General features: G+C 44.1%; 1 protein-coding gene and 1 long non-coding RNA gene across 2 annotated transcripts in view; both read right to left on the bottom strand.

The window, feature by feature from the left end:
• NCBP3 (nuclear cap binding subunit 3) overlaps positions 1-11910 on the bottom strand; it is a 17908-nt gene extending 5998 nt beyond the window's left edge. The window contains exons 1-10 of the mRNA XM_008640422.2: positions 11490-11910; positions 9845-9910; positions 8999-9104; positions 8008-8133; positions 5905-6033; positions 3597-3670; positions 2577-2685; positions 1747-1846; positions 1343-1449; positions 47-332 (exon numbers count right to left, since the gene is read on the bottom strand). Coding sequence (XP_008638644.1) covers positions 47-332; positions 1343-1449; positions 1747-1846; positions 2577-2685; positions 3597-3670; positions 5905-6033; positions 8008-8133; positions 8999-9104; positions 9845-9910; positions 11490-11768 — 1382 coding nt within the window. The 5' untranslated portion in view covers positions 11769-11910. The remainder of the gene's footprint in view (positions 1-46; positions 333-1342; positions 1450-1746; positions 1847-2576; positions 2686-3596; positions 3671-5904; positions 6034-8007; positions 8134-8998; positions 9105-9844; positions 9911-11489) is intronic.
• A 4017-nt stretch (positions 11911-15927) lies between these two features.
• LOC108448826 lies at positions 15928-18396 on the bottom strand. The gene is made up of 3 exons (XR_001864849.1): positions 18235-18396; positions 16161-16286; positions 15928-16048 (listed from the first exon to the last, which is right to left on the bottom strand). It is a non-coding gene; the product is annotated as an uncharacterized LOC108448826 (long non-coding RNA).
• Positions 18397-18402: the final 6 nt, after the last annotated feature.

Below are 18402 nucleotides of genomic sequence, written 5' to 3'. Positions count from 1 at the left end.
AGGAATGCCTTTTCACCGCTACTTTTAAAGACTAAGAAACTTTTACCTAATATTTTTCAGCTGTGACTCCACCTCATCTGCATACATGGTCATCTTCATGCTTTTTTTGGGCGAGGGGGTGGATATCATTTTCAGTTCCAGGTCATAGTCCATCTCATCAGAGTCAGAGGTGCTGGCACTGGATCTCCTTGCGGCGCTGCGCTCCCGGGACTGCTTGAAAGCCTGCAGCTCATCCCGGTACTCCACCACCACTCGGTCATCTTCATCCATATCCTGATCTTCCTCCTCCTCCTCTTCCTCCTCAATGGGCTCTTCAGGAACATTTACCAAGCCTGCAGCAAAACAAACTCATTCTGATCAACTGAATTCTAGCTTGAAAACCAAGACAAATACCCCCCACCTCACTGTAATTAATTAATGATCTCAGTCTGTAGTTCTTTAAGTAGTTCACTCTTCTTAGAGAGAATATTTTGCCAAATATTTTAAGTGGAATCAATAAGTGTAATAAAACTGGCACAGGACAAAGCATCCCTGGTGTTCACTACCTCAGAGGCCTGGCCAAGCACAAAGCTGGACAGTCACTGAAGTACAACTGCCTCTTGTAGAAGGTGCAGTTCTTCCTTCCTGAGCTAAGCACAATTCCTAGGATGGATCTTACAGGGCTTAATGTGCCAGCTGCTGGCTCTGCAAAAATCCTTTCAAGTGCTGCAAGCAGCAATGCCAAAAAGGACACAGGTGTCATTATTATGAATTCATCACGGACACTGATTTAAATAGAAACAACTTCAATTTAGTCATCACCAGCACTCAGACATCGCTGCAGACAGCACTACATGACCAACATGGACAATTTTCCATGAGATTTGAAACATCCAGGCTGTATTTTTAACAGGCCAATCACACTTTACTTATGTCAGATTTTTACAGCCATTATTTTTCTACTTTAGGCAGTAGATGAAGATATTCGAGCCTAATTAATAGAATTTTCTAATCTCTGTTGTTCTACATCTAGGGATTGCTTTCCATAGACTGCAAGAATTGACTTAGCAAGTATGACAAATTGCCAAGAAGTCTGAAGAAGTCATTCAGCCCTTCTTTTGGCCTTTGATGCTACAGTCCCCATGCCCTAAATTTGTACAAGAAAAATGTCACATAAAATGCAGCAGCTATTTTGGGAAGCAAGGAGCAGCATGGAGTTTCTGCCTCAGGAACTTCCTGTAAACTTTCAAAATGGATTCAGATTTATTGATTTTTTTAAGAAAACTTCCACACATCCCAGGGGATTGGTGAAGCACTGCTGAAACTCCTGCCCAGCCCTCCATGTCCCAGTGCCACCAGTTACCTGAATGCCGATGTTTATAGGGAGGAGTCAGGCCAACATCATCCCCAATCAGTGTCCTCTTCTTGATCACATCCCGATGGATTCGACGGGAATGGTACCTTCTTTTCCTGGAAGACCAGAGAGGGGATGACATTCCTGTCATGGGAATTCTGGTTCATTTATTAAGCCCTAAATCCTGGATTAAGGAAATGCAATTATCACCTACTTTAACAGCAGACAAACATTTATGTCAGAGATCTGGTCTGAATGTTTTGAAACTTTATTTTACACTCACACTGCAAAAACATTATTTACACTGAAGCATCTACACAAACCAAATAGAAAGAAAATACACAAATTAGAACGGTTTCAGATTAGCTTGTCTAATTACCTGCAGTGTTCCAATTCCTCTGTCCAACACTCACCAAGAATTGCTAAGAATTCCTTTCATGCCTCCATAATTTGGATTGCCATATTTCATGTAATACTGGCTTCTCCTTGCAGCTCCCAGCTCCTTTTTGTCATCTGCAAAAAACAGAAATTATAGGAATTTTTCCCTCTCAGAATATAACTTACATCACAGCATAAAAATAAATAACCAAAGACACAGAGAGTGAGACTGAGTATGCCTTAAAATAAGCATTAATTCACCCTCCTCCACAAAGGATTCAATTTTGCTGACACCTCTGGAATTTCTCCTACCACCACAGTTTTATTTGTGTCTAGAAACTGAATTCCAGGAGACTGGGTTTCTACAGATAAGCTTAACAGAGCATTACATCCCCCTGTCACTGCTGGAGGCTCCACTCACCTTCCTCATCACCTTTCTTCTCTTTATGAATGTGCCATTTCCTGCATGGTCCACAAATTATATGGATTTTCATTTTACTCATAAATAAAACGACTATTTAGCAACAATTTCCACTAATCCCTCGTCGGCATCTCAAGTTACATCCATATTTATAAAATGTGGAATTTACTTCTGGAAAAAGGCATCATAAAACCTATTCCATGGAATTGGGAGGAATGCCCTGAGCCCAAGATACAATTCTCAGGTACAGTAACTGTCATACAACTCCAAGTGGATTTAACTGACACACAAAATGTGGATTTACGGCAAAATCTTAACACCTAACAATTAGCAAAAAAAATAACTCTTTTAAATAAGAAGTAGGTACTTTGAGTCATTAATTAATCAACAGATAAAACTACAACAAGCAATTAATTCAGTGTGCTTGTTAAGGTGGTCATTTACCTTTAGTAGCAAACCTCATGAATAGCTTGTTTCCTTTAGCCAGTTTATTGGCAGGGCGAAGGTCATTACGCAGGAGAGAATCCTCTTCTACTTGGGAGAGGGCATCCAACTTTGGGGGCAAAAAAGGTATTTTGGACTCAAAAATAAAATGACTGTTGAACAAAAATGGATTGCTTACAGAGAAGCAATCAAGTGGTTATTAAGAAAGTCACTTTTCAAATGATGTTCAAATGAGCTCTGGTTTTTTTTCTTGACAAGCCAAAGTTAATTTTTAATGTAAATTGTCCTGAAAATTTAAACTATTTCCTTCTCTTGCTCTATAACATTAACTCAGATTATTAAATCCAGTAGTTGTCAAATGACTCTATATTACTGACTGAAATGCAGAAAATAAATAGCACAACTTGGACACAGAAAAAAATTATTTTTTTTCCGTTTCATATCTAAATGATTTTATTAACAGGTTCTCATGCCCTCACTCTAAATGATTTTATTAACAGGTTCTCATGCCCTCACACAATGATTAAAAACCTTTCTTTTTCATTTATAGCTGCTTTATAGAAACTAAAATTCAAACTCTCATGATGTAGGAGTGTTCACTGAGCCATTCCTAAAGGAAATCCTAATCACACCTATTATACACTCAGCCAGTGAAGATTAAATTGCTCCCAGGACATCAATGTGTGTGCTGATTCCCACAGATCCATGGGCAACCTAAATCCCATTGGTCTCTAAGCGCTTTCCCTGCTGAAAGGTCGTTCTTTCCGTTTTTGTTCTTTCACTGCCTCCTCTCAGCAGAAAAAGAGAAGCCAGGCTCACTCTTAAAACTCCCCAAAATCTATTTTCACAAAGCACTTTACATTGGGATTATCACCACCAGCACACCCTCTCACTCCCCACCTAATTTATTTTGATAATTAAATCGTGAATTGCAAGTATCAACCTAAAATGCTGTGAAAACTTCACACCAGCCAGAGCAAAACTTCCATAGCAGAGTTTCCATTTTCCCTCTGTACTGACCTCCACATCACTGGGATTGTCATCCTCAACCTCGCCTTCTTCTGTCTCATCATCAGAGCTTTCCTCCTGTTTTTCTAAGGAAAATAATTGGGGAACAAAAAAAACCAAAAACAAGCTCCATTTTAGTGTGTCAGTCTCATTTGATTTATGATTACCTACATTGTCTGAGATCAGCCTGAAGGTGTTTTCCTTTCTCCTGTGCAGCCTAGGAATTAATCAAAGCAGTGAATGCCTATGGAAAAGTGGAGCACACAGAGCACAGTGAAATTCAGAGCCCTGTGCCTGCAGCAGCACGTGTGATCATTAACTGAATTCTTTGAAAGCAAATGCAACTGCACTGCCTGTCAGAGATCAGCAAGGCCAAGACACTGAAGGCACATAAAAGCCTTCCCTTTTAAAGTGCCTACAAATATCCAATACTAACAGTGTAAAACAGGTTATTAATCAAAAGCTTAGAGAGAGCAGTAGAAAGGAAAAGAAACAACCTTAGTGACTTAATTTTACTGTGAAATAACTAATAAAGAAGTGAATGCTTCCAGAACTGCTAAAATTGTGAGCTGCTTTGATTTTTCAGCTTCTGATTTGATTTTTCAGAGTTCTTTTTAGCTCAGTGTAAGAAAATTCATGCTGATTTTTTTTCTGAAGTCCCCAGGAAATAAAATATTGTAAAAAAGTAATGACTGTGGACAGCTATAAAGTGTGATACGCCAATTTCATTTGCAAAGATCTCAAAGTATTTCATAGGCCTGAGATTAAAAAACCCTCTTTTATATTTCAGAGTTCCTTATCTTAGATCTCATCCAACAATAAATTTAAAAACTTAAAATAAAGAGTGGCAGCTGTTCAAAAGATCCTGAAAATATTCCTAAGTGAAAACAATACAGCACAATTAACCAAGCGAAACCAAAGAGAGAATTTAAGTAAACAAATTACGCAGGTTCAAACCTGAATAATTAAGTTCTATCAGGGAGAGTATTCATGCATTTTTCTCCCTCACAAATTGGAAGCTTCTCATAGCAAAGACCAATCTTTTGCATCCCTAAATGTCTAAGTAGCCCTGAAATTCCTGTCTAAAAAAAGGAATGTAACCAAGCCAGATGACTCCAGGGTATCTGTATGCATCTCACACCTTAAGATGTAATTGAACAGTCTGTACTTTCTCTACTATCCCACTTTTCCAGACGAACAGGAGTAATTCAGATGACAGTTCTTATTTTCAGATGTGGTGTAATGATAATATAAGATGCAATTCATAGCAAGCAGGATTAAATACATATATTTATGCTCCATTTAAGCAATGTCCCTAATCTACAAAAACTTCATAACAAGTCTTACTTGAAGCTTTATCAACATTTGGCAAAAACTAAAGTCATGTGGATGGTTGAAGAGTCACTGCTTTGTGGAGAAAAGCAACTTGAAAAGGGGGTGAATTAGAAGACTCCGTAAGTTTAACAAACCCTTAAACACCAAATTTCCCATAAAGGCTTTTGGAAGCACTGCAGATATCTAACAGAGAGATTAACAAGAATGCTACTTGCATTTAGGTCATAAATAGCATTTTTAGGGAAAATCTATGGAAAAGCTAATAAATGTAACATCTTTTTGTGTATCATGTGATAGAGCACCTGCAACCACAGCACTCACAGCAGCCTAAGAGCAAAACAGTCCTCAGGTAGCAAACTGCAGTTTTAAACTTCCACACAAAAAAGGAAAATAAATTTACAATCAAGGCAGTCAGGTACCAGACTTATCACGACACTGAGATGTACTTTTGCTGCTCTGCTCTTTTATACCCAACCTTTTAATAACTTCTTTCTTAAAAGGATAACAGCCAAATTTAGAGCTGATACACACCCTGGTGAAGTGATGCACTGTCACGCTGGTGTGAGGGATGTACTTGAAGGATGGTGGTGCATCAGAAAGGGAATTAGCTGTGGCATTTCAAAAATAGGCCGTTTTCTCACACCTGCTTTTTGCCCACTTTGCCTGCCTTTGTAGGCACATCACACAGAGCTATTTCTGTGCACCGTGTCCCACTATAAATACCAGCTCTCAGTATCACCCTCATCTAACACGTTTCGTATCGACTGAATTACTGCTTTTGGTCTAGCTCCAACCCACCTTTTAAGAAGCAGCTTCTTCAAAAGGTTTCCAAGATGAAAGCCTTTTTTAAAGTGGCAGAATACATTTACCTGAAACTATATGATAGAAGCTCCTTCAGTAATTTAGGTTATGCAATACCCCAGCACAAGTTTAAAGTTTCATTGATTTAATGAGATGATGTCTGTATTTGTGTATCTCAATCTACCTTTCTTGGTTTTTTCAGCTGTCTTCTCTTCATTGTTTTCTCTGCTCTTTGCTTTCTCCTGATCAGGCAGGGAGCTCATATTTATTAGAGCCCGTGTTGCTGTCACTTCATCAAGCCAGACCACATTACCTGTGACAGACAGAAACACACACAAAACCCAAATGTAGTTTGTGTCATTGAGCAGTCACATCTCCCCTGCCTTGCTGGAGGGAAATGAGTGGCAAAAATTCAGGAATGACAGAAAAGCCATTAGATCTCTTGCAGGGAAAGTTATATTCTTCAACACACCTGATAAGCTGGAGGACACGCCATTTTCAGCTTGTTAAAAAACACAAGAGCTGATCAAAACCCCAAAAATCACTAAAACGCACAACCGTAGATTTTAGAGGCTTCCTAAGCACAGCAAAGCAGGGCATTGGATCGGGGTCAGTGTATCCATGTGTTCCCACACAAATGTGATTATGGGAGCAGCAGGGGGCAGGAATGAAGCCTGGATTTTTTTTCCCCTTTGGCAACTTAACAGAACCTTGGACTTCACTGCAGAGTTCTGTTCATCTTTTCCAAAAAGTGGGAAAATACGGGGAAATAGAAGACTGCTCAAGCCCTTTGCACAGATTATAGAGTACACAGGTTAGCAATATCATTCAGGATGTGCCTCAAGTATCAGCAGATGGTACTAAAACATAACTTATTAGGCCAATTAAAAGCATTTCACAGATGTTGAAAGAGCTAAAACTGCTTAGAAACAAGATTTGAACAAAAGCTTTCTGCACTTAGTGCAAATACAGCAGCAAATGTGTCTGTTCTGCTGGTAAGCAGAGTGGATTCAGATATCAAGAAAACTGTACAGTGACCCAAAGTAAGAGATTCTCTCTTAAATTACTCAAACAGACAAGAATGACAAGGTGAAGAACACCCAGATATTAACTTCAATGACTGGTTAATAAATTTACTTTTTTTTTCCAGTCTACCATCTCAAAATTTTCAAAACCTTTATCATTTCATGTTCATCAGTTTGAAGCACAGAACACTAAATTCACCTTTGCACTAAGTCACCTTAAGATGTCGTTCAGTTGGGATCACTGAAGTTTTTGCCATGGTGCAAAGCTGTGCTGAAAAGAAAAAGCTTTTTCTTGCTATTTTCACCAAGTGTAGCTGACATGGTAACTCAGACACAGCATGAAAATTCACCATTAAAAAATATGTGTAATAACTATAACTGGGTATTATTACAATCCTGAAGCCTTAATTTTCACATTAATTTACTCGTGTAGCATATAAGAAAAAACAAACAGACAATCTTAGAAATGAAGCCTCAGATACAGAGTTAAGCTGTGCATTTCCAAGCTCATGCATCAGCACAGGTCCATCCAGCAGCTCTGTATTGCAATTACCCACCCAGGGCTCATTGGGTTTCAAATTTTCTATCAGCTTGTGCCAGTACTTCAAGCTGTCACACACAGTGACTTCAAGGTTACCAGTATTTTGTAGAACACCATCTATCTTGTCTTGCATAATTTCTTCAGGGTCACTCCAGAGAATGAAGCTACTGATTCTCAGCTTTTAGCCATGCTTGTCACTAAGTTTCCAGCAATTTGGAAAACCTGCACTGGCTCCTATTTCTTTTTCTATTATTTCAGGCACAAGGTTTGTAACCACATGACAATCTCAGACTATTCCAGTTCCATGATCCATCACCCAGCTGGAGCAAAAAGCTCTTCTACAGCCTTCAGTATCCGTGAGGAAACTCTCAATCACCTTTGATCTTGCTGGCAATCTCACTCCCCAAAACAGCCCTTGCCATGTGCACCTACATTCCTTTTCCAATCTATGGAAATCACATCCCGCTGCCACCTCCTTCCGCCCACCCATTTCTCCTGGAGTATGCACTACATAAATATGGCAACAGGTCTCCTCCTCCTCCACCACATAAAACCATCCCAACCTGCCCAACTGCAGGGCTCAATCACCTTCTCTCAGATAAACTATGTCAAGATGGAAGCAGCACATAATTTTAGACTTTTTTCTTTTTCCACTTAGAGGTACAGCTATGACCAGTATTTTAAAAATAGAGTAAGAATTACAAACACTCTGTTTACTTACATGAGGTGTCATCCAGCCACTCAATATGAGCAGGAGGATACTCTTTGAAATAGGCAAAGATGTCCTGGGTACTCATCTCATCCACTCCACAAATGTAAATGGTGTCGAGTCTTACTTTAGGAATTGCTATAAAGAGGAAAAGACACAAAACTGGTACTTATTCCAAGCTTTCAGATTAGTAACATATGGGTTTACAACCTTTAAATAAACTAAAGAGGAACTAATTGAAGTGAAGCATGACACAGACCATAACTTAATTTATTCTTCCACAATGCAAAACTTCAATAAATTGAGAATTAAGAGAGGATACAAGCACTGGTAGATACAGAGACTGCACGGCAACCAAACAGCTTGAAAAACACTCTTTTTCTCTTTGAACACTGCCAAAGTGCTATCATTAAGTACTAAAGAGCCAGAACAAAACAAGGTCCTGTACAAAGCACTTCCACTTCTATCACCTGATGGGGAGCTGTTACAAGCCACAGCTTAGCAGGTCCAAGCTGCCAGTTGGAAAAAAAAGCCTTGAGAACTAACTGGGTGCCAAAAGCACCAATCTGTTGTGCACACATCTCCTGGCTTCTGTTCCAGCTTGCCATCAGTGCAGCTTCACTGTGTGTACAGCACAGAGTCTGATCTCCCTGTGCACAGGACACAGAGTCCTCCACGTGTACCCACACAGTGTTCCAGGGCTTTTACAAAGCATTTAAGGATTCTTAAAGCAGCACTGATCCACAAGATGAATCTTGGGCATGTAGCACTAGTAAATAAGGCACACAGAAAGTGTTTTCTTTATCCTGGGGTTGGTAGAACAAGGAGTGAACTGGTAAGTGTCAAATAGGTTAAAAAGTAATGACGAACAAATGAAAAGGTGGAAAAACCCCAAAGTGATTCCTTTTGGCAGTAATCTGGAAAAACCTCTGGGAATGCAGAACATATTGCAAGATAAATCAAGTCAAGACACTGTGAGGAAGTAAACAAAGGGATCTTTTACCTTTCTTCATCATGTCCCGATCCAGGGCCACATTCCTCTGGGCAAGATTCACCTCGGCCCGAAAATGAAAGCGTTTGGCTCTTTGTTCCTTCTTCTCAATTGCTTCCTGCAAAATGCAAACCAATCCACTCAAAACAGGAATCAGGAGCACCCTCAACAAGCTGCACTGAGGATACTTAAAATCTACCAGACAGCAACAATTTATATTAATAATTTTATTAATTCTGAAGAGACCTGTAGGTTTCAGAATGTAGAAGTAGTTCACCAAAATATTTCTGTGCCACAGAACAGTTTTTGTGCAGGTCCAGGAATGGGAATCAGGATGCATGGAAAACAAGGTGTCTTGGACAACACAGACTCCATGATAGAATGGGAACACTATCTATTCCTTACTAACAATTAAAAAAAAAAAAACTCTTTTAAAAGAAGTATTTCTACCACAGGCAAAATTCATTTTTTAATATTATAGAGATTTTTCCCTATGTGTTTTTTAAATATATACAAAAGTGTGAATTTGTTTCTCTGAGCAGGAATTTAACACTGGAGAGCTGGCTTTAGAGAACTTTTTTGGACTGGCAATTCAGGCTCCTCTTATACAGCTCATGAGCAACAGCCTGCCTGGAACTTGTGCAATTTTGGAAACTGACTGCGAAGCTCCTTGTTCTCCAGATTTTATTAGGAAGCATTATAGGTTTTTGGATCTTTGGAACACACACTGTGATTCATGCCAGCTGCCTGAACAGCAGGCTAAGCCTTTGTGCATGTTGGGGAAAAAAGAAATGAAATGGTTCCACCTCTCAGCGGTAAAAGTGACAAAATGTTGAAGAGCCATAGCACAAAAATTACCTTGGAGGTTACATCTATTCCAGTAATGAAACTTCCAGCTTTGTTCTCATATCTCCTACTGGTGTCCTGAAACAAAGCAAAATGGGGATGAAATCTCAATGAGCACTGAAAGCAACACACTTGTTACACTGAAAAAGACACCTGATCATTTCTATAAGAAACAGATCTCCTTTTCCTTGATTCCTACATCCCCAGACTGACAGGCACACAAGCAATAACTTTCTCTGATGTCAGTGAAAATAAAAGCACATAAACTGAACCAAACTTCCCTTACTGTAGGGATTCTTTCCTTTGACAGAATTTAGTTTCCATGTCAGCTGCTGCCAAGCTTTTTACTCTCTCAGCAATACAGGGAAAGTCATCAGGTATTTTACCCAAGTAAGACTTCCACAATTCTGGGTTTGGGTATGATTTCCTTGTAAAACATGAGCAGATTTAACAGTGATTACCTGACTGCTGGAATGTCAGTTTGCAGCTTTTAATCTCAAAAAGTGAGAACACCAAGCCACATCCACAATGAAACAAGTAACTTTTTATTCCTTTCACTATTTCAACCCCAAATTCCAAATACCGAGGTGAAACACTACTGTTTTAATACTGATAGAGGGCAAAAATGGAGAATGATGGGGGGAAAAAATCACAAGTTTCCTGTCCATCAACCAGGACTGCTGAATTCAGAGAGGGACTAAACACCACAGCCCCTGGACCAATTCTGTGCCCTCTATTGTTTGCATCTGTAAAATGGCACCTCTTCATTCTGACACCCTCAGCTGGCAAAAGCTTGGAGCTGGAAAAACACCTCTTGCTTTCTTTAGGAGTAAACGTGTTCTTTACACTTGGGCTGCAATAATTACTTTGGCTAAAGGACCATTTCTAGAAGTAGGTTAGTCTCAGTTTAGAAAGACGGAGGAACACACACAATCCAACCGCTTTTCTTAGTAACAGCATCAAAGTTCCTCTAATGCTGCCAAATGTTCCGAGTTACTAGAAAAAGAAAAGCAAAATAAACATGATTTTTAAAGTTGAAAACCCCCACTGTCTGAGGTTGACTCACGGAGCACAAGGAAGTACAGCTCGGTGCTGTCTCTCAGGCCACATGTTGGGTAGAAGCACAAGCACTTTGGGAGACCAGCTAATTAAAGATTAGCTTCCAAAGCAATTTTCACCCAAGTTTTGAGAGCAAAAGATTACTTAGGATTTTAGGACTCTGACCCATTTTTAGTTGTTAAATCTAATCCTACTAAAACTTGTACAGAAACAATCAGCGAGAGTGAAAAAGGGCAGAAAAACATCGGGAAGAAAACCCTCAAACCCTGCTCATGAGAGCCCACACTCCCAGTTCTGCTATCCCGCTGTCAGCCCCTGTTCCCTGCTCCCACAGGTATTCCCTGTACACTCTCCTACCCACAACCTCCTCTACACCCCAACACCGCACCCCAAATCCTGTTCTCCACCGCCTCCTTTATTCATTTCCTTCGCAAGCACATTCTGCCCGCTTCCTTAGGACTCGCCCCCGAGTCCCCTCTTGTCCCCGCTCCCACATCCCCGCTTTTCCCAAGAATCCCCCCCAAAAGCCCTCACACAGCGCTCGGACACCTCCAACCGCCGGACCCAGCCCTCCTAGCCCACACCTCTCGGCCCTCACCGGGATGAGCTCCCGCAGCGAGCGCCTCACAGGGATGGTCTCCAGCTCGCCCTCTTCCACCTCCATGGGCTCGGGCTCGGGGCCGCGCGGCTCCGCCGTGGTCGCGGTCGCCTCCGCCGGGCGGGCGGAGCGCAGTGGCCCCGAGCGCCGCCCGCAGCTGCGCCCAGCCCGGGGCAGCCCGAATCCAACGCACCCCCGAGACCGAGCGAACCCGCTGAGCCCGGCACACCCTGAATCAAACGCACCCCGAGCCCAGTACACCCCCTGAGCCCAACGCATCTCGAGCGCGGTGAACCCCGGGAGCCCAGCGCAACGCGAATCCAACGCACCCTGAATCTAATGCACCCCCAAGACCCAGCGCACCCTGAGCCCAGCATCCCCGAGACCCAGCGCACCCCAAATCGGACGTCCACCGAGCCCAGGACACCCCCAAGCCCAACACACCCGAGCCCGGTGCACCCCCGAACCTCCCCGAGCCTCTGCACACCCCTGCGCCCGCTGTTCACCGAGCCCAGCGCACCCCCGAGCCCGGCACATCCCGGGCCGGACGGAGCCGATTGAGGGCCCAGGGGCTCAGGGTGGAGACCGGCCACAGGGACGGGGCCGAGCGCGGCTACAGCGGGCGGGAGGGCGGCCCCGCCGTGTCCCCGCGTACCCCCACCCGGGGAAAGGCACACGGTGAGCGGCAAATACAGAACCTAAGTCGCTAGAAAGAGGTTTTTTTAAAACTATCTGAACTCTAATGTTCCATTTCCCCCTCCCCTCCTTACGAGCGGAATGTTACACCTTTGATAAAATCAAATTAATTCTCAGCTCGAAGTTCTCTGCAGTGTTGTGTCCCATTGTTCCGTGGCTCAGTTATTCTCTTTGTTGCCCTGTTCCAAGATGTTCAGGCTGTTCCAGGAGAGCAGCCCTAGCTCCTCTTGGCCTAAATAAACCACATGGTTTTACCCGTTCCCATGAGACAAGTTCTTCATTCCCCTAATTACACTAATCAGTTCCATTCCTGCACACAGAGCAGACCAGAGCCCTGTGGTAGCTGAGGAGTTGCTTCTGTTTTGGCATCATTATTTCACACCACAACTGCCAGGCTACACAGCCATATCCCATTGTCATTGGGTGTTATCATCACACCATTAAGAGTTCCTACTATTTCTCCAGCTGCAGGACCCTTCCCTCCAGCTCAGGCTACTCCACGCCTTATTTCTGCACATTTTACAAATAAACCCCCTTGAGTCCATCCCCTGTGGTACGTCACTTTCCCTCTGAGTTGATGGTACTTCCCAGGAAAATTCAAATTTAGACTTTGTCACGAAGACATTTCTCAGCTGGCAGCGTAAAGGCTCCTCCTCTTACACAAAATCCAGCGGGATCAAATGATCATTCTACCCATCACTCACTCCAAGATTATTTATTGTCAAGTGTTCACACAGAGCTCATTACACAATAGCTCATGTCACCTTGCTTCACCGAAAGTGCTGCATTTGGTGCTGACATCCCACAGCAGCACCTGGCAGGAACTTCAGACACATGTGACACTTCCAAGCCAGGTGTGAACAGTTCTGGCAGAAGCCATGCACGAGGTGAAGAAAAGGAATAAACAGGACACAGGCACCTCCTGCGAGCAGCAGAGTCTGAACTAATTGCAAGAGGAAATATTTCTGTGGCAGAAATGCTGTTTCTTCAGGTCACAGGGAAAAGAAAGCAAGAGATGGAACTTCTCCTCCTTTAGTTTTAATTTTCTAAGTAGGACACAGAGTATTGCCATGTGATCTAGACCAGCCTGACAAAGCCAAACCCTTCAAGGAACCGCTGGGACAGGGTTATGTGACACCAGGTCACCTTGCACTGCTGTCAGCAGAGAGCAGATGAACCTTTGGCTAACCCAGGTGTTTCCTTATTTTGTTTTAACATCCCTGAATGTCACCTTGGACAGAACATTGCTGTACTACAGCCCTCGATGCCTGGCACCTTTTCAAGACTCACTCATCGAACTCAGCAAGAAACTTTCTACTGATTAATAACTGTGGTTTTAGACTCGTTGCCAAAATTTTAGAGCTTCTTAAGAAAAAACAATCTCTGGCCAGCTGGTAGGGACAATAAAATCAGGAGAGGGAAACCAAACCTGCGTACCAGTGGGGCTTTTACTGCCAGGTTGGTGAATACAATGTTTTCACAGTATTTTACTACTTTCAGAATCTTGTTATTAACAGTGAATTCTTCAGCATTACAAGCTGATTTAGTTTTGTTTTTCTGAGACTTTGTCCCAGAGCTTTGGTTTTCTTTCACATTCCTCTCTGCAACCCCTCTGCCTGTGAAAGATCACCTGAACTCTTAAAATGTTAATTGTTTCCAAACCTGTAGGAAGCAGGTTTGGGCAGAAGGACTCTGCCTTGTTGTAGTCTTTGTGCAGCAATGATGGGTCAAGGGTAATAAACTACTGAGGGGTTCAGTGTTTAAATAGGGGAGGAAAAAGAAATTTGGGAAAATCTACCAGTTATTATCAGAAACACTAAGTAAGGAAAGGCTTTTACAAGTAATGAAGGTGAGAAGGTCACTGTAGAAGAGAAGCTGTGGATAACCCATCTCTGGAAATGATCAAGGCCAGGTTGGGTGGAGCTCTCAGCAACCTGGTCTAGTGGAAGGTGTCCCTGTCCATGGCTGGGGGTTGGAACTGGATGATCTACGAGGTCCGTTCCAACCCAAACCATTCCATGATCCTATGAAATCATTCCAGCATAAAAACACCCACAGGAGCGATTTAGGGCAGGAGCGTTATTCGTTTCCCGGTTTTGACCACCAGAGGGAGCTCGTGTAACAGAATTCCCAACGTGAGCGAAAACCAAAACCAAAACCTGATGGAAAACACCAATTCCTGCAGTTTTGGGTTCGGCTGAAAACGGGAGATGCCGTCTGGGAAGGGAGGGGAAAAAAGAACAGTCTGTGGGCTCTCAGTGAAATGGAGAATTTTTTGCAGTGGTCTGGCAGGAGTCAGAAAAATGGTGAATTTTGCCCTAATAAAGCCTTGGTTGATTTGTTTGTTTGTTTATTTGTGGTCTGTGAACACTGAACAGAACGGCCACGTGTCCCTGTGGATATGGTTTAACTCCCCTGCCGTCCTGGGCTCTCAGCAAGGATCTGCAGCTTTTCAAACCTGTGAAAAACCCATGGCAGTGTGTGTGCTATTCCTGCAGCTGGCCAGCAAACCCCACACATCACCACGGAAACTGGGACTGGCTTCCAAATGGATTATGGCTCGCTCCTACCTCCAGTCCATCTGGAGAGAGAACGGGATCAGCAGAGGAAGGATGTTAATTTGTGAAGCCATTGGATGAGCTGAAATCAAGCACCTGGTGTTTTCTGATGGATTTGATGAACCACAGGCTCTCCACCTGTAAGACAGAACATTTTCTCACTGGGATATTGTGAAGGTTAATACAACCCTAGTTATCTGACACAATGCCAGAGTCCCATCCAGGAGACAGCTACAGGGCCCTACAAAAAAGCAGGATATTGGGAGGCAGGGAAGAGCACAGCACCCTCACAGTCAGGGACAGCTGTGCTCTAACATTGTTTATGCAAGTGCTGCCACAGGGAGACCACACAGTTGAAAAAGCACATTCCTTTCTGGAAGAAAGCTCACAGAACTGAGCAGAGCTGGAGCAGAATTCTATACACACTGACATATTACTCTGGGATTTAAGAGATCTTGGAGAACAATCTAAAAGTGGTAAATATTGCTTTGTTCTCACAAATATAATTCTTAATTTGTGCATGCCCCCACATGGTTCCTCTGTGGCACCAGTGAAACGTAAGCTGTTCCCTGTTGCAGACCTCTGCGGTAATGCAGTCAGTGAACTGCCCTGAATAAAATGAAACTTTTTCTTTTGCGGGGCTATTTTTAACCCAGAACAGCTCGTTGGCCCAATTCAGTGTGTAGTCCCATGAAAAGCAGCGTGCTTTCTTTCCCACAGTGGGGTGGGAATATGTGGCTGGCAGGGAGGATGAGGACAGAAACAGCTGGCACAGCCCTGAAGGAAAACACACAAGTTGACCCTGTCCAGGGCTGGGGGTTGGAACTGGATGATCTACGAGGTCCGTTCCAACCCAAACCATTCCATGATCCTATGAAATCATTCCAGCATAAAAACACCCACAGGAGCGATTTAGGGCAGGAGCGTTATTCGTTTCCCGGTTTTGACCACCAGAGGGAGCTCGTGTAACAGAATTCCCAACGTGAGCGAAAACCAAAACCAAAACCTGATGGAAAACACCAATTCCTGCAGTTTTGGGTTCGGCTGAAAACGGGAGATGCCGTCTGGGAAGGGAGGGGAAAAAAGAACAGTCTGTGGGCTCTCAGTGAAATGGAGAATTTTTTGCAGTGGTCTGGCAGGAGTCAGAAAAATGGTGAATTTTGCCCTAATAAAGCCTTGGTTGATTTGTTTGTTTGTTTATTTGTGGTCTGTGAACACTGAACAGAACGGACACGTGTTCCTGTGGATATGGTTTAACTCTCCTGCCGTCCTGGGCTCTCAGCAAGGATCTGCAGCTTTTCAAACCTGTGAAAAACCCATGGCAGTGTGTGTGCTATTCCTGCAGCTGGCCAGCAAACCCCACACATCACCACGGAAACTGGGACTGGCTTCCAAATGGATTATGGCTCGCTCCTACCTCCAGTCCATCTGGAGAGAGAACGGGATCAGCAGAGGAAGGATGTTAATTTGTGAAGCCATTGGATGAGCTGAAATCAAGCACCTGGTGTTTTCTGATGGATTTGATGAACCACAGGCTCTCCACCTGTAAGACAGAACATTTTCTCACTGGGATATTGTGAAGGTTAATACAACCCTAGTTATCTGACACAATGCCAGAGTCCCATCCAGGAGACAGCTACAGGGCCCTACAAAAAAGCAGGATATTGGGAGGCAGGGAAGAGCACAGCACCCTCACAGTCAGGGACAGCTGTGCTCTAACATTGTTTATGCAAGTGCTGCCACAGGGAGACCACACAGTTGAAAAAGCACATTCCTTTCTGGAAGAAAGCTCACAGAACTGAGCAGAGCTGGAGCAGAATTCTATACACACTGACATATTACTCTGGGATTTAAGAGATCTTGGAGAACAATCTAAAAGTGGTAAATATTGCTTTGTTCTCACAAATATAATTCTTAATTTGTGCATGCCCCCACATGGTTCCTCTGTGGCACCAGTGAAACGTAAGCTGTTCCCTGTTGCAGACCTCTGCGGTAATGCAGTCAGTGAACTGCCCTGAATAAAATGAAACTTTTTCTTTTGCGGGGCTATTTTTAACCCAGAACAGCTCGTTGGCCCAATTCAGTGTGTAGTCCCATGAAAAGCAGCGTGCTTTCTTTCCCACAGTGGGGTGGGAATATGTGGCTGGCAGGGAGGATGAGGACAGAAACAGCTGGCACAGCCCTGAAGGAAAACACACAGTGAGCTGCAGCCTTTAATGTGCAGAATCACAGAATATCCTGAGTGGAAGGGATTCACAAGGATCATCCATTCCAACTCCTGGCCTTTCACAGAACACCCCAATAATCCCACCTCTGTGCATCCCTGGGAGGGTTGTCCAAACACTTCTGGAGCTCTGCAGCCTCGGGGCTGTGCCCATCCCTGGGGAGCCTGGGCAATGCCCCAGCAACCCTCTGGGGGGATTGTCAGCTGGCAGAAGGCACCAGGATCACTCTGCCTAATGAAACTCAGCTGCTAAGGCACAAAGGTTTCCCTGCAGCCTTAGACCCACTCCAAAGGCTGTTTTCCAGCTTCCAGTGTGCACTGTCTCAGATCAGGAGCACATCTCTGTGTTACCTTTTGCAAGGGTGAAATCTCTGGTCAGACACCAGAACACTAAAAGGAAATACAGAGTGAAATCACAGAATATCCTGAGCTGGAGGGACCCACAAGGATCGTCCAGGCCAACTCCGGCCTTTCACAGAACCCCCCAATAATCCCACCTCTGTGCATCCCTGGGAGGGTTGTCCAAACACTTCTGGAGCTCTGCAGCCTCGGGGCTGTGCCCATTCCCTGGGGAGCCTGGGCAGTGCCCCAGCACCCTCTGGGGGAAGAACCTTTTCCTAATATCCAACCTAAACCTCCCCTGGCACAGCTCCAGCTGCTCCCTCAGGTCCTGTCCCTGGTCACAGAGAGCAGAGGTTGGTGCTGCCCCTCAGGAGGATGTTGACGACCACAATGAGGTCTGACCGCAGTCTCTCTTCTACAGGCTGAACAAACCAAGTGACCTCAGTCCCTTCTTAAAAGACTCTCTCCAGATCATTCACCATCTTTGTAGCCTCCTCAGACAAGGAATGGTGTGGCAGCAGGGCCAGGGAAGGGATTGTCTCCCTATGCTGGGCACTGGTTAGGAGCACTGTGTCCAGTTCTGGGTCCCTCAATTCAGGAAGGACATCGAGGGGCCAGAGCATGTCCAGAGAACAGAGCTGGGGAAGGGTCAGGAGCACCAGGAGCGCATGAGGGAGCTGAGGGGGGGCACTGAATCTGTAGAAAAGGAGGCTCAGGGGGAACCTTCTCACTCTCTACAACTGCTGGACAGGAGGTTGGAGCCAGGTGGGGGTCGGGCTCTGCTCCCAGAGAACAAGGGACAGGACAAGGGGAAACGGCCTCAAGCTGTGCCAGGGCAGGTTTAGGTTGGACATCAGGAGAAACTTCTTCACAGTAAAGGTCATTAGACATTGGAACGGGCGGCCCAGGGATGTGGCAGAGTCACCGTGCTTGGAGGTGTCCAAGAAACGACCGGACGCGAAATTCTGATCTGGTTAACGAGGCGATATTCGGTTACGGGTCGGACTCGATGATCTCAGCGGTGTTTTCCAGCCCGATCGATCCCGGGATTCGCTCGCTGTTTCCGCCGTTCCGAATTCCCAGAACGCGTTCC

Source organism: Corvus brachyrhynchos, unplaced genomic scaffold, assembly GCF_000691975.1.
Source record: "Corvus brachyrhynchos isolate BGI_N302 unplaced genomic scaffold, ASM69197v1 scaffold99, whole genome shotgun sequence".
NCBI classification, from domain to species: domain Eukaryota; kingdom Metazoa; phylum Chordata; class Aves; order Passeriformes; family Corvidae; genus Corvus; species Corvus brachyrhynchos.
Note: the sequence above shows the minus strand (reverse complement) of the source record. Positions and strands in the feature narration are given on the sequence as shown.